Here is a 15,867-nt window from a genome sequence, read left to right on the forward strand (position 1 = left end):
CCGGGTGCAGCCTGATCTGCTTTGAGTCAGTTCGCAGACAAACTGCCTCAATTTAAAAAAAAAAAATCACTTTGAAATGGTCTGCAGTAAAAGCAGATGTACCAAATTATTATATAGTTACTGTCCCTTAAATGTTTCCTGGAATACATTGATGGAAGTGGTGGGCAGTATTTTTGATAACGGTGGCAGGGAAGAAACCACTCTCATTAAAGGAAAAGGTCAGGACCAACGCAGAGACAAAAATCTGTTTAACCTTTTGACATTTTTTTTTGGGGTGTTTGTAGAGGTGGTCCTCAACTTATGACCACAGCTGAGCCCCATTTTACAACTTTTCCTGCCACATTTGTTAAGGGAATCACTGCAGTTATATGAATAACACGGTTGTTAAGTGAATCTGGTTTCCTCATTGACTTTGCTTGTCAGAAGGTCACCAAAGGGGATCACATGACCCGGGGACCCTGCAGACGCCATAAATGCAAGTCAGTGGCCAAGCCTCTGAATTTTGATCACGTGGCCATGGAGAAGCTGCAGTGGGTCATAAGTGTGAAAAATAGTCATACGTCACTTTTTGCAGTGCCGTTGTAACTTGGGTCACTAAGCAAACTGTTGTAAGTCGAGGACTACCTGTACAATAGGAGGTTTATTTTATTGCAATCTTGCTCATGAGATAGGGGGATTTTTTTTTAACTTACCGTGCTTAGTAACCAACACACTCGTCATCCCCTAACTTGTTCTGTTCTGCAGGGGGAAAATAATCAGGCTAGATCCTTGCTGTAAAAATATTTTGATCCATTGGGAGAGGGCTGGAATTCCAATCAAAAATTTCCCCCCATCAAGGGGGAAAGGAGGGATAGAGTCTGACCCTTGGAAGAAAGGGGCTCATTATATCTTTCACTTGGTCACGCTGCTAAAGGTTTTGGGCATGAATCATGTTTTATTATGTTGGTATTAGACTGCAGGCTCAGCATTTTTCTGCTGGTTAATTACCAAAATGCCCAACCCCAGACTGTCTCTACCTGAGGTTAAGTGTTGAAATGGGGGGGGGGGGGTGAACTTGTGCCCTGAAATAACTATTTCTGCTTCAGCAGCTACAGCCTACAGTCTCTCTGTCTCTCTGTTGTGTGTTTCAGATTGTAAAAGCATTAGAACACCTACATAGTAAACTCTCTGTAATTCACCGAGGTAAGTAAGCGCCAACGTGGTGCAATTCTCACATATTTCTCAGCTGTGAAAGAGGTGGCAGGACTTTTTGATCAAAGATCTGTGTTACTTGATCCAGGACCCACAGTTATTTGTCTCTCCTCCCCCCCCCCCCCTTTTCCTCCCTTCCCATTCAGTTTTACAATGCCATGATTTTTGTTTGTTTTAAAGAAGCAAAATATTTCATTTAACTGCTATGGGTTCAAAGTGAACGATAAAGAAAAACCTTAGTCGAACATTTTAATTCATCCCCCTTCCCCTGTGGGGATGTCACTGCAGCCCTAGGGCACTGGGCAGTAGTGCTTTTGCATAATAGTAGCTTCCTGTTTTCCCAGATTTTTTTTAACCTAAAGTTTTTGGACAGGCAGTGGAATGCCGTGCTGTTATTTTGTATTACATCGTTTGGAATAACGGTTTCCTTCCTTCCTTCCTTCCTTCCTTCCTTCCTTCCTTCCTTCCTTCCTTCCTTCCTTCCTTCCTTCTTTCTTTCTTTCTTTCTTTCTTTCTTTCTTTCTTTCTTTCTTTCTTTCTTTCTTTCTTTCTTTCTTTCTTTCTTTCTTTCTTTCTTTCTTTCTTTCTTTCTTTCTTTCTTTCTTTCAGTTTATATTGCCTCCTACTCGCTCAAGGCGGCTTACAGGAGATTAAAAACATAATATAAAAGAAATAAAAAGAATAAAAAATGAAATAATAACCCCCTCCACGCCGGCAACAACACACACTCATACCAGTCACTTAATGGGCTCCATCCCGCTGTGGGCTCCCCAGTCCCGCTGGCAGAACCACGTATTCAGGGCCTTCTTGCTTGTCTGTGGTGCTTTTCTCTCACCTTAAGGTTCAGGGGGACTTTCCTCAGCAGCAGGGATTGGGCTATAGAGAGCAACTAAAGTTAGCCCACGTTTCTTCCGACTTAGGGGACAAACTGGTTCATATGCCTTGAGTAATCAGCAATACAACTGAAATGTCACATGCTGTCCTCTGGATTGTGACTGGAAATCCTGCCTCACTGCAGTTCATAGACATCCAGGACGGAGAGATTTTTCATTGCAGTAGCTTGATGAGTGGATAGTTATCAAGTCAAGAGCCAGCTTTCACCTCAAAGCTCTGTGAAATGCTCCCGTGCCTTAGTGCTAATCAGAGGTCTTGTTTGTCTGTTTTCACAATAAGGTGTTGGTGGATGTTTTTCATATCTTGCTTTAAACTACAGGAAATACACTTAGTCGCACTTGCCGTTCTGTCTGAATGCTGTAAGAGATGGTGAATCCAAAATGGGTAGACTAAGCTTCGTGACTGCCATGATCTCAAATTAGCGCTTATGTAGAAAAAAAGGCCTCAAGCATGTTCACGATGCTTATATAGCAGTAGCACCTAGACTTCTATACCGCTCCATAGTGCTTTACAGCCCTCTCTAAGCGATTTACAGAATTTGCATATTGCCCCCCAACAATCTGGGTCCTCATTTTATCTACCTCGGAAGGATGGAAGATTGAGTCAACCTGGAGCGGGTCAGGATCGAACTCCTGGGAGTGAGCTGAATTAGCCTGCAATACTGCATTCTAACCACTGTGCCATCATGATTATATAGGTCAGTGGTTCTCAACCTGTGGGTCGGGACCCCATTTGGGGTCGATCGACCATTTCATGGGGGTCGCCAAGCAAGGCTGTCCGTCATTTTTTTTGTCCGCCATTTTTTTCCCCTTTTTCGGCGGGTGCCTTACCTCCCTTGGGCTGGGCCAGCTGGTGGTCGGCCTGCTCCGTCTCTGCCACTTGCCAGCTACGCCTCGGCCGGCGCAGGGGGCGGAACCACACATGCGGGGCACTCCCGGGTAGGGAAAGTCCTCGACTTACGACCGGTTGGGTAGTCCTCGACTTACGACCGGTTTAGTTCTCGACTTACGACCGGTTTAGTCCTCAACTTACGACCGGTTTAGTCCTTGACTTACGACCGGTTGGGGTCGCGGCATTAAAAAGGTTGAGAACCACTGATATAGGTAGTCCTGACTCACCAATTGCCTTATTTAGCTCGAAGTTACAATATAATAGTACTGCAACCTGTAAAACAGCGCTGTAAAAAAATAGCACTGCAACCAATCCTTGCATTTTATTTATATATTAAACAAATTTACATAGCCTCCCAGCTCACACATGGTGACTCCAGGTGGCATACAACATTAAAAGTTCACAAAAATTTACAATTTAACTCTCCCGACCCCCACCTCATTGACTACAGAATCAAACAAGCCACTTGATTGGCTCCGAATGGAGTCTCCAGGCCCATTAATGACTCTTGCAGCATCCTGCAATCATATGATTGTCATTTGCAGGGTTCACAACTGGCTTGTGACAAGCAGAGTTAATGAAGGAGCTGGAAATAAAATTGTACATTGCAGTCACGTGATTTTTTGCTTAATGACGGTGGCACTTAATGATCAAAGAGGAAGTGAAGTTATAAGCATCATGCGATATGTTTAGTGACACCGCACTTAGTGAATGAATTGCTGGCCCCAATTGCAGTTTCTAATTTTGACCATCTTTGTCAAAATTGAACACCCTCTCTCAACAGAGGGGGAGGGATCTGACATCATCGATCTACAACACAGTCCTTTCAACAGTTCCAAGAAGGCTCCACACCCATTTGAACTACTCAGGTGACCTGAAGACATAGATAAGCCTCCAGGTAGCACTAACAACTAGCTAAAAGAATGCAAATGAGCAGCTGTCTGCAAGGAATATAAATCCTTCCATTCCCCACCATCCAGTCAGAGTTGAAGAAGCTTCTTGGATGAGAAGCAAAACATCTTCAAAGAAAAACCAGAAAGTCCAGTTGCCTCATGAAAAAAGCATCTTTGGGATAACTATGACCTGGATGTCTGAGAATCTCCATAGATGTGTGTGTGTGTGTTATGTATGCCATCTTGAGCTCTTGAATGCAAGGTATAAATTGATCAGTCAAATAAGTATCAACAATTAACTAGGTTTCATTTTGCTCCATGGAGAGAAGAAACTTTGAAAGAAAGTAGTCTTAGTGCCAATTTTTAGGTTTTTCATTCTAATTAACATACAGCTAAAAGCATTTCCCCTTTTGTTTGAACTCCATTAGCTGTTTCCTCAGTGTAAATTAATAGAATTATTGGTTGGAATAAATGCCAGACTACAGTCTACAGGAAAAATACATTTATGTGTGTGTGCGCGCGCCTGCATTTTGTGTGTAGATCCTTTTACTCTAAGCCAACAAATAAATGGTGTATTGCTGTGGGTGCCCTCTGCTGGTGACAACCCATGTTAGCCTGCTTCCTATTTCACCATAATCTGCAACTAGGAGAAAAAAAGGAGTGCTTGCAAGCAATGACTTTCCACTGTAATTTATTTTGCAGATGTCAAGCCTTCCAATGTACTGATTAATACACAAGGACAGGTGAAAATGTGTGACTTTGGAATTAGTGGGTACCTCGTTGATTCTGTGGCTAAGACAATGGATGCTGGCTGCAAACCGTATATGGCAGTAAGTGCAGTGAATCATGAAACCTTCAGGGGAAACTCTGTCACATCACTTTTTATGCACACAGTGACAGATATTTGCTTTGTTTTATTAAATTTCAGAAATATATATGCTTCCTATTCCACACATATATACATATTCTCTATATACATATACATACATACATATATACATACATACTGTATGTATTGTTCAGTCACTAAGTCATATCTGACTCTTTGTGACCCGTGTGTGTGTGTGTGTATTACAGGGTTGTAAAAAGGAGTTTTTATGTATGTATGTACATATGAACATATTATTCTACATTTCTGATGTATTCAAGGTTGCTTGGCATCTGAATAGCAACAAAACACCATAGAAACAGCATAAATAGTAGAAAAGCAGAAAGGTCTAAAGATTTGGCTTGGTGAAAACTTGTTAAAATGACTTTATGCTTATCTTGTAAAATGAAGCAACGTTTTAGAGTAGCTGTTTTGCTCTAAGGCAGTGTTTCTCAACCTTGACAATTTTAAGGCATGTGGACTTCAACTCCCAGAATTCCACAGCCAGCATTGTCAAGGTTGAGAAACACTGCTCTAAGGTGCCATGACTGAAAAGATGGTGTCTCAGATCAGAACTTACCACATTCTGTCAACGGGAGGATCTGAAATAGAGTCTCACAAGATGACTTTAGAGAATGTGGCTTCGTAATGCCGGTTTCCAGCCAGTGATGTTGACCAAGTTCATAATGACCTGTTTCAGAATACAGTTTTCTGCAGCTTGTAATGTTAAGATCTGTTACAACTAGTTAGGATACAGTGAACTTCTAAATGTATACTCGAAAAACCAAGTTATCGCCATCAGTCTTTGGTTCCATGCCCTCCTAACCAATTTTCATACTAGCACTGAAATTGGAGACATAGGAAGAGGTTACTTGGAACTGTCAATTCCCAGTCTTCAAAACTAGGAAGAGGACTTGTTATTATTCAGAACCACCATAGAGATAGCGTTTGCAAAACATGTTGGAAACTATTGTGGCTGGCTGGTGTGCCCGCTTTCCTGCCATACATCCAGCCATAGGACTTCATTGGTTTCACATTCAAGGAAATGTTTTAAGTACTTCTCAAGGATTAGATGAAAGACCCAGATAGAAGCTGCTGCAGTAAGAATACTGGAGATAAGGAGCCACATACACACGTTCACTTTAAGCAGAAAGAATAATTTGATGTGTTATTCAAACCAGAATGAGAACCTTTGACTCTGCACATACAAGCTGACTATTCCCCAGCCTTTCCTTTTCAGAGGCAGTGAAACAGCTGGATTGGAACTCTTGGCCTCTCCTTTGGAGACACTTGAACACAGGGAGACCAAACGCTATGCTCCATCATGTCATAGTGCTCTGTGTAGCTTTAAAATCCCAAAGAGCATTTGACATTTATGCCCCCAACCCAACCTTTTCATCAAGTTAGACTGGCTCAGATGAGGCGTGTTAGATTCTGTTGCAGTACAATGCAGTCAGTGCCTTTGGGCAGTGGTGTAGCACTTTTATAGCCTTCCTGAAGGGAATGTCTGGAGCTAGGTATGTACATTAATAGTTCACACGGGGACTGGTAATTACAGCTTCTCCTCTGGCAATTAAGGTCAGCCAAAAATAGTTGAAACCTGATACTTATAAAATGAAAATGAGATGCAGCATATGTGCAATCTGCAATGCATACTTAATTGGAAGTAAACTATCTTGAACCTCTTAGAAAAAAAACTATCTGAGAGTGTCATGAGACTCGGACATTAGGTATAATTCAAAGTTGTACAAGTATATCCAAATAATGTTGATTTTTTTTTTTAACTAAGAGCAAACTTGGAGAATCTCATATTCCTTGGGGAAAGGAAGTTGCATAATCCACTATTGTCTGAGGAAACGGAAGCAGTCTGATCTGACTAAGCTGTAGTTCAGATGAAAGTAATTAAATACTGTTTTGCAAGTCTCCTAGTTTCCCTTTTTTTGATTTTTTCCTATGTTCTTAAGAATTTCCCTCCCAATATCTTAATATTATATGCATATGCTGATGCGTTACTATTAGAACTATAGTACCATGTAAGCATCAAGTTCATTTCTTATAGAAATACATCTACTTTCCTACATTTGGCTAGAGATTCCTGTGCTTTTGCTGGAACTCTTTCAGCTTGCATACACTGAGCCAATTGTGAATTGAGCAGAAATGAATTTGTCACTGTCTCGGCTGCCTTCTATAGGTCATGCATGGCTTGTCATGCCATCTTAATACTATAATAAACTTACTGGGATTACATGCAAATCTGCAAGGATCTTCTCCATCACAATTAAGCAAAATGCATAAACCTGTCAGGGAGGATGCTCTGCTGAGAAATTTTCCAAGCCTGCAGGGCTTCAGAATATTAACACTGTTGTTTTGGCTGCCATCTGTGATTTCTTCCCTTTTGAGGAGTCTTTGCAAGCTGCTGCTTTTTTGTACTAGCAAGATGTGATTATTGGCTTTGAAAGGCTTGCATGCTATTGCATTAAGGAAGACAACAGCATTTTTGGTTGTCTTTTTAAAGAAATACCCTAAAACTGGAGAACATGTAAGATGGGAGTTGTGCTACATGTTTTGTTAAGATTGGCACCAGCTTCCAACCAAAAGCAAGATTCTCACACAGTTTCGTTAACAAGATTTATTGAACTGAAACTAATTTGTGTATTGTACAAGAATTTCCAGAACTGATCATAACGGAACACCTTTATCTTCTGGAATTTCTTAGAGTGGAGACTTACTCTACTTTCTCTTAATGATCTTCCTATAAAGTGGTGAAGAGGCAAATGATGGGAGACCTTCCATCTGGCTTTACCAAACCATCTCCCGAACCTTTATTAGCCTGTGAATAGATCTTTACCTCAAGCTTTTTTCACAGAACATTTTACCCAGTCACCCACTATGGCAATCATTGTTTTGTATCAGTCATTCTGGCAGTACATTGTGACATTAACTGGTCAAAAATCATGAGTTGGGGGAATGCAAGATCTTACCCACTTCTGCCTGGTATCTGATAGCAATAGCACTTAGGCTTATATACTGCTCCACAGTTCTTTACCGCACTCTATGAGCAGTTTACAAATGTCAGCACATTGCCCCCAATAATCTGGGTCCTCATTTTACCGACCTCATAAGGATGGAAGGCTTAGTCAACCTTCAGCCGATCAGGATTGAACTCCTGGCAGTGGGCAGAGTTAGCCTGCAATACTGCATTCTAACCACTGCGCCACCACAGCTCCCTTCCACCAAGAATCATTTGACATTGTTGAGCCAAACATCAGTGGGCATGGTCAATCAGTGCCAAGGAGGGCATGTTCTCTGATTGCCAGGATTCCATCAATGAGTACTATCATGGAAACCTTATTATGCCATTCTTTAAACTGAACTTTCCCATTGGCCCATTGTTAGTATGGGCCAATCACAACTTCCCAAGCATAGAAACAAATGATGTCTTCTTCCCATTGCCAGCCAATTACAATGCACCTCATACCTATTTCTTCTAGTTGCAATTCAAAACTATTGTGTTTTTTTTTACCATGTCTAACTTAGGCTGTTGAGAGATGATGATCTCCATGCTTTATTCCATTTCAGTAGCAGCCCCAGTTCTAATTGGCTTCAGCAGCTGGCATGCCTACTACCTTCCAGCCTTCAATCACTACCCTGGACAACCATCTTCTGTTTTGATTGGCAGGTGTTGGTGGCTTGCTTTTTCTTTAATCATTTTTCAGTTGATTCAATAATGGATTGTACCTCAGTGAATTATCCTTATGATCCCTTCAACTCTTACATCTCCCAGTGGGCATCCTTTCAGTTTTTGCCTTATCTGGGTAAAGTATGTACCTCTTGCTTTCCTAATCCTGCCCACAGTCCTGGAGAGTTTCTCTTTGCTTTATTTTTAAAACAACTTTAATTTGCAAAGGTACATTGTTAATTTTGTTTCTGTGAAGCTCAATTATTCTTTGCTGCAAGGTTTTTGCAGCCTAAAAGAACAACCTTCTCCCTATTACTTTGATTATTGTAGCATAAGGGGAAAAAGAAAAAAAAATAATGTCTTTGTTAATGTCAAAAGTAATATGGAGAGGGATGAATATGTCTATTTGTGCAAATGTCGGGAGGAGCAAAAACAGGAATTCGTAGACCAGTCCATACTGAACCCAGCCAGCAAAGTATACTTTTCCTTTCATGGATGGGATAGGCAAGAAGCAGAACAATGACCAATCAGTTCTAGTGGTGCCATAGTCTATGCCAGTGTTTCTCAACCTTGACAATTTTAAGGCATGTGGACTTCAACTCCCAGAATTCCACAGCCAGCAATGCTGGCTGTGGAATTCTGGGAGTTGAAGTCCACATGCCTTAAAATTGTCAAGGTTGAGAAACACTGGTCTATGCAATCCAGACTGAAGTTGAGTTAAGAAACAAACAGAACAGTATGGAGAAGTAGCGTACAGTGCAAAATTGCACTTTATTTTCAACTTCTTTTTAAAAACTGATTAGTCAGGGTTTTAGAAGTGCCCTATTTTTGACAAGGTTATCTGTTGCTGGTCAACTCCGCTGATTACAAAGGCTTCATTACATTGGCCAGTCAGACGTCTGTGGGCATGGCGTGGTGTCCTTGTATCCTAGAAAGGGATACAAATTGCTGTTTATAATTAACCTGGCTTTTGTAAAACTAACCCTCTCCTGTCCTGTTGCCTACTAGGTTATAATACAATTTGGCTACTTTGCCTTTGACTCAAAGCATATCGTATAGAACCAGGACCAGTTTAACTTGATCTAATAACAGTTCGTGCTGTTACTTTTCTCATAGCAGAAGTAGAACATTCTTCCATTCCCCGAGTGGAAAGTTAAAACTAACTATATATCAATGTAATTTCTCTCTCTCTCTCTTTTTTTTTACTCCCCATTCAAGCCTGAAAGAATCAACCCGGAACTAAACCAAAAGGGATACAGTGTAAAATCCGATATTTGGAGTCTGGGGATTACAATGGTAAGAATACATTACTGAGGAATGATGCCAGGATTAATTTTATTATTAATTCTTTTTTTTTTTTAAATAAATTTTTATTAATTTTTCATTAAGAACAAAGACATAAATCTTTTATCACAATGTCAACCAGAAAAAAATCAACATCAAACAGTACATTCACGGACGTGTCCGGTGTCCCCCTCCCGCACCCCCCTCTCACTTACCTACACCTTCCTCCTCCTTATCTTACCACCACTCCTCCATCCACCCTCTTTCCTGCTTCCCTTTCTCCCTCAAATTTTATTATTAATTCTGTTCTACTGACCTTTGCAATTCAAAATCCTTGTAATCTGAAATGGGTTTAACTGCACTTAAATTAAGGACGCCTATAGGCTAAATGTATGGGTTCAAAAAGGGGGAAATTGCATTGAAGGTTCTTGAGTGAATTGATTGTGTTCTGTTGGCAAGTCACTGTAAAGTCACTGACCTTGGAGAAGGGATGAGAGAGCCACTAAGGCAGGGGTGTCAGGGGTGTCTGACCCGTGGGTCAGATGGGTCACACCAAAACTGAACCCACCCCATTGCCGGCAATGGGGAAAAAGTTGTGATGTTGCGACACGTCACGTGATGTCGCAGGTTTGACACCCGTGCACTAAGGGGAAAAGGAGAGTGAGCTTTTAAAGAGGGAACTGACCTTCTAAGAGCTTACACAGTCCCAAGAAAGGAGAAAGTGTGAGAAAGAAACTCAAGATAACCCTTGCCTTGACTTTGTTGAGTATAAAATGGGACAGAAAGAAACTCTGCTCTTCAAGAAGAGACACAGTAGGGTTTCAAGGAATGCTGCTTTATTGTTGAATGGTACCTTAGAATAGGGCTTTTCAACCAGTGGTACGGGTACCACCTGTGGTATATTGGCACCTGGCAGGTGGTATGCGGCCATCCTAGAAAAGTAGCAGGGGAGGGGAATGAGCTGAACCGGTGGCAGCACCGCACAAGCCTGAGCGAGAGATGGCTGGGCTGCAGGGCTGTCAGAGCTCAGCAGAAGCGCCAGGATCAGCGCCAGGTTCCAGCTGGAGCTCGGGGCTGATCCTGGTGCTTCTGCTGAGCCCAGAAGAAGCGCTGATCAGCTGGAATGTTGCAGCATCTCCAGGGTCTTGTGATTTACATTCAGATGCTTGGCAATTGATTCATATTTATGACGGTCACAGTGATCAGGGTCTTGTGAAGTGACCAAAACCTGCTGCAACCACCCAGCAGACGGGGGGAATAAAAACCAAACACCCCTCATCCACCCCCACTGCCAATCCTCAACAGAAACGCTCACAACAATGAAAACCTTGGACAGGAGGAAAAGTGCGACCGGGTGGGCAGGCAGGTGTCTTGCTCGGCTGTGGCTTGGGGGGCACTTTTTTCAGTGCCATTGTAACTTCGAACAGTCACTAAGCGAACTGTTGTAAGTCGAGGACTACCTGTACTTTATCACTTTTTTCCTTTTTTGGGGGGGTCATCAATTTTTGACAGCTTGTTAGGCGATTGGTGGTACTCGGATGTTGCCATATCCTAAAAGTGGTACAATGAGTGAAAAGGTTGAAAAGCCCTGGTCTAGAGATAGAAGGAAGTATGAGAAAGAAACTCAAATAACCCCACCTTGATTTTGTTTCATATAAAATGGGACCCAGGGAAACAGGTTTTCAAGATTCTAAGGCAGGGCTTTTCAACCTTTTCACCCATTGTACCACTTTTAGATGCCCTGGGACACTGTGACCGTCATAAATATGAATCAATTGCCAAGCATCTGAATGTAAATCACAAGACCCTGGAGATGCTGCAACATTCCAGCTGATCGGCGTTTCTTCTGGGCTCAGCAGAAGCACCAGGATCAGCGCCGAGCTCCAGCTGGATCCTGGCGCTGATCCTGGCGCTTCCGCTGAGCTCTGACAGCCCTGCAGCTCCAGCCATCTCTCGCTCAGGCTTGTGCGGTGCTGCCACTGGTTCAGCTAATTCCCCTCTCCCGCTACTTTTCTAGGATGGTCGCGTACCACCTGCCAGGTGCCAATGTACCACAGGTGGTACCCGTACCACTGGTTGAAAAGCCCTGCTCTAGACTATATAATTACTTGTCCAGGTTTCTCCCTAGTGGCTTGTTCCTGTCTTTCTTCACCTCTCATGATTTCCCCAAGGTCAGCTCTAATTTCCTTTAGGGTCACACATGATTTGCCCCTTTTTTTACACCTTTACAAAGAAGATCAGTGGATCGATCTCTCTCTCTCTCTCTCTCTCTCTCTCTCTCTCTCTCTCTCTCTCTCTCTCTCTCTCTCTCTCTCTCTCTCTCTCTCTCTCTCTCTCTCTCTCTCTCCCTCCCTCCCTCTCTCTCTCTCTCTCTCTCTCTCTCTCTCTCTCTCTCTCTCTCTCTCTCTCTCTCTCTCTCTCTCTCTCTCTCTCTCCTTCCCTCCCTCCCTCTCCCTTTCCCTCTCCCTCCCTCCCTCTCTCTCTGAAAGAATAAACAGTTCAGGGAAGCCTAGTCAGAAAAAAAAGCAAACCCTTTCAGAGTCAGAATTTATTGAGCACTGTTAGCTATATAACACTGGCAGCATAATTTATAAACTAGTCCCCAGTTGGTCCATGTGGTTGGCAAAGAGTTTATCCATTTACATTTGGAATGGGTTTTTTTTATACTTTTTCAGAAATGGAAGAATCTTCGCAATTCCAGCTGTTGTCCTCAGCCATAGTTCTGCATTGCTTGTGATGAATATTGAAAAACTAGGCAGCAACATACATGTGTTACGTATCTGCAAACAGAAAAAAAAAAATCCCTATAGCAACCATCCATCACAAAGCTTGTTTCATTGGCACCATGCCTGCAGGAGAGAAATACGCATTCGGGATTAACATTAAGGTTTCGGCTAGCAAGTCTGAATAATTCTCTTGGAAATTATCAGTCCCCTTTTGTTGCAACAGCCCTCGTAGGCTGGGCAAAGGGAGAAAAGCAGACTCTCCCCTGGCACCCTGTGTCCTCTAGAGAAGCTGTGGGTACGTTGCACAAACCAGAAGAACTTGCCTCACATATTTCAAAGCTGCAGCTTTGAAATATTCCCAGAGACATGCTGTCTCCAGAGACTTGCACAGGCTGTGCCTCAGAGGCAACAAATGAGCCCAGTGTTTCCAAGGGAAAATGGAAGAGGGAGGGGGACAAGCACAGCCTCGGGCAGAAATCATAACAAGGAAGTTGTAATTTCTGCTCTCAGCCTGCAGGTGGCAGCATGCAACAACATTGGATTGAGTTTGTGTATCTTCTTCTCATATTTTTCTTTGGGGAGACAATGGGAGGGGGAGGGAGTGAAGAGTCGCGGGAAGATGTCTTGATGTCTCCCTGTCTTTTGTTTTTGGACCTAGATTGAATTAGCAATCTTGCGGTTTCCATATGACTCCTGGGGGACGCCGTTCCAGCAGCTCAAACAGGTAGTGGAAGAACCATCACCACAGCTCCCTGGAGACAAGTTTTCAGCTGAATTTGTTGATTTTACCTCACAGTGGTAAGAACATTCTCCCTGAATCATGGAGAAGTTAGATATAGCTTCATTAACCTTTGAATTTGCTCACATATTATTGGGGGCATACAGGTGTATCCTGACATGCTGACCAGAGATAAATGCAGCGTAAAACCAAGCAGTTGCTTCCAAAATGCCCTGGAATCCCAAACGGGGAGGATGCCTCGATTATCTCTAAAATGAGTTATTTCTGACAAAAGGAGAAATTGGCAAGGGAAAAAAAAAACCCAGTTGCTTATGAATTGTTCTCTAACTGCATCCCAATCAGGCTGTCAATACAAATATTGGAACAGGACTGCAATAGCTGTTCAGGAAGGTAGTAGAGACATAATTTGAATCTCAGCTACATGCATTCTTGTTTCTAAGTCCCACAATGCTTCTCCTTTAAAAAATGAAACATGAATTAAAATGTTTCTGGGCACAGCACTAATGGTCTCTGCTTCTCAAACATTTATTGTACATAATTAGTCCTAATAACCATGTTGAAGTTTCTATGGAGATTCTCAGTGATCTAGGTCATAGTTTTTCTTTGAAGACCTTTCGCTTCTCATCCAAGAAGCTTCTTCAGCTCTGATTAGATGGTGGGGAATGGAAGGATTTATATTTCTTGCAGACAGCTGTTCATTTGCATTCTTTTAGCGAGTCGTTAGTGCTACTTGGAGGCTTATCTGTGTCTTGAGGGTCACCTGAGTAGTTCAAATGGGTGTGGAGCCTTCTTGGAACTGTTGAAAGGACTGTGTTGTAGACTGGAGATAGATGAGGTCGTATCTTAAGAGAGGGCTGTTCAATTTTGACATAGATGGCCTCTTTGACCCCTCTTTCAAACCAGCGGTCCTCTCTGTCCAAAATGTGGACTTTCCTGTCTTCGAAAGAGTGGCCTTTGTCTTTTAAGTGCAGATAGACTGTTGACTCTTGTCCTGATGGGTTTGTTGGCACAGCATAGGAAAACAAACCCACCAGGACAGAGACTTCCTGCCCTTCCCATTTGCCGGGGCCGTCATGCTTGGGGTGGCAGGCAGGAGGCTCGTTGAGGTTGGATGGTAGGGGCTGACCATGCAGGGATCACGGCGTGGCGCCACCCCTGCCCTATCCCCTGCCTCGCTGTGTCTGGGGCGGCCCCGTGGGCCAAAGCTGGGCCCATCGTGGGATGGATCTGGCCCTCAGGCCTTGTGTTGGACATGTCTCTGCTAAAGGCTCTGTCTGTCCATCAGCAAAATAACTCTCTGAAAACAACAGAATGCAAACAGATTTGCGAGGGGAAGCCAACAAAAGAAAGATTTTGTTTGAAACTGGCTGGACTTGCTCAGGGGGATGTGAAAAACAATTCCCAATATAGTTGTGCAGCATTTTGGAATTCTGCTTACTGCTTATTTCTGTCCCCACTTTTTAGGTGACACAGTGTAACATTTATACCCTGTCAGTCCCAACCCAAGGAAAGAGTAAAAATCTAGGAGCCACACATATGCACTTGTCCCCAAACACACAAAGAAAGAAAAAACACAGATAGTCCTCGACTTACAACCATAACTGAGCCCAAAATTTCAGTCGCTAAGCACGACAGTTGTTAAGTGAATTTTGCCCCGTTTTGCAACCATTCTTGACCCAGTTGCTAAGTGAATCATCACAGGTTTTAAGTTAATAATATGATTTTGAAGTGAATTTGGCTTCCCCATTGACTTTGCTTATCAGAAGGTCACATTGCAACCCTCATAAATACATGCCAGTTGCCAAACATTAAGTTTTTGGTCACATGACTATAGGATGCTGTAACAGTTGTAAATGTGAAAAATGGTCATATGTCACTTTTTCCAGTGACATAACTTAGAACAGTCACTAAACCATTTTTAAGGAGAAGGTGGAAGAGACAGGATCAGAAAAAAGAAAGGAGGCGAAGTTGTTGTGCAGGAATACAAGCTAATTTGAGGGCTAATCAACATGGAGCTCTGTTTCCATCTGTCTTGTTGTTCGCTCCCTAGAGACTAAAATGGACGTTCTGAAACTTGAGCTGCCCACAAACAAGGAGTGTATATCGGAGGTGGTAACCCTTTGAGAGCTGTATGCAATGAAATTTCATTTTGATGTATGCCGATTGGTGTACATTCAAAGTGACAATAAAGTTATTGTTGTTGTTGTTATTATTAAACAAATGTTTAGTTTTAGGTTGGGGACTACCCGTACTTTGTTATACTGAAGAAAATATAGACACGTCCTATGACTGCTGCTAGTCAAGATGTTGGAAGAATTCCAAGCTCTCCATCTTTACTTCCCTCGATATGTTTATTAAATATGTTCATTAAAAGTATACCTGGCAGATATTTCTAATGAACTTATCATTTGCTATTCTACCTTTGAGGGAGATGAACAGTCTAGAAACATGAAATATAAATAAATAAAATCAAAATAAATGTTGACACTTGCTCAGAAACTAGAAATATAAAACAAAACTTGCATGGGGTGATAACTCATGTTACGTTAAAAAAATGCTAAAGTATTGAATAGTGAATATTCATTCTGAATTACTTCTAACCTTGTAATAAACATTGCCAAACAAACAAAGGAAAAATGTTATGAAATACAAAATCTCAAACATCTCATTGTTTCAGAACTGTTTTTAGCATATCAGGTTTC

At 42.2% G+C, this 15,867-nt stretch overlaps 1 protein-coding gene across 1 annotated transcript in view; it reads left to right on the top strand.

Moving 5' to 3' along the window:
- Nucleotides 1-14,633, top strand: part of MAP2K6 (mitogen-activated protein kinase kinase 6) — a 36,161-nt gene extending 21,528 nt beyond the window's left edge. The window contains exons 10-14 of the mRNA XM_015810364.1: nucleotides 1,131-1,182; nucleotides 4,572-4,699; nucleotides 9,635-9,712; nucleotides 13,085-13,224; nucleotides 14,630-14,633. Of these exons, the coding sequence (XP_015665850.1) occupies nucleotides 1,131-1,182; nucleotides 4,572-4,699; nucleotides 9,635-9,712; nucleotides 13,085-13,224; nucleotides 14,630-14,633 (402 nt within the window). The remainder of the gene's footprint in view (nucleotides 1-1,130; nucleotides 1,183-4,571; nucleotides 4,700-9,634; nucleotides 9,713-13,084; nucleotides 13,225-14,629) is intronic.
- Nucleotides 14,634-15,867: the final 1,234 nt, after the last annotated feature.

The sequence above is a fragment of the Protobothrops mucrosquamatus genome, unplaced genomic scaffold (genome assembly GCF_001527695.2).
Source record: "Protobothrops mucrosquamatus isolate PMUCROS unplaced genomic scaffold, P.Mucros_1.0 scaffold9, whole genome shotgun sequence".
Taxonomy (NCBI): Eukaryota; Metazoa; Chordata; class Lepidosauria; order Squamata; family Viperidae; genus Protobothrops; species Protobothrops mucrosquamatus.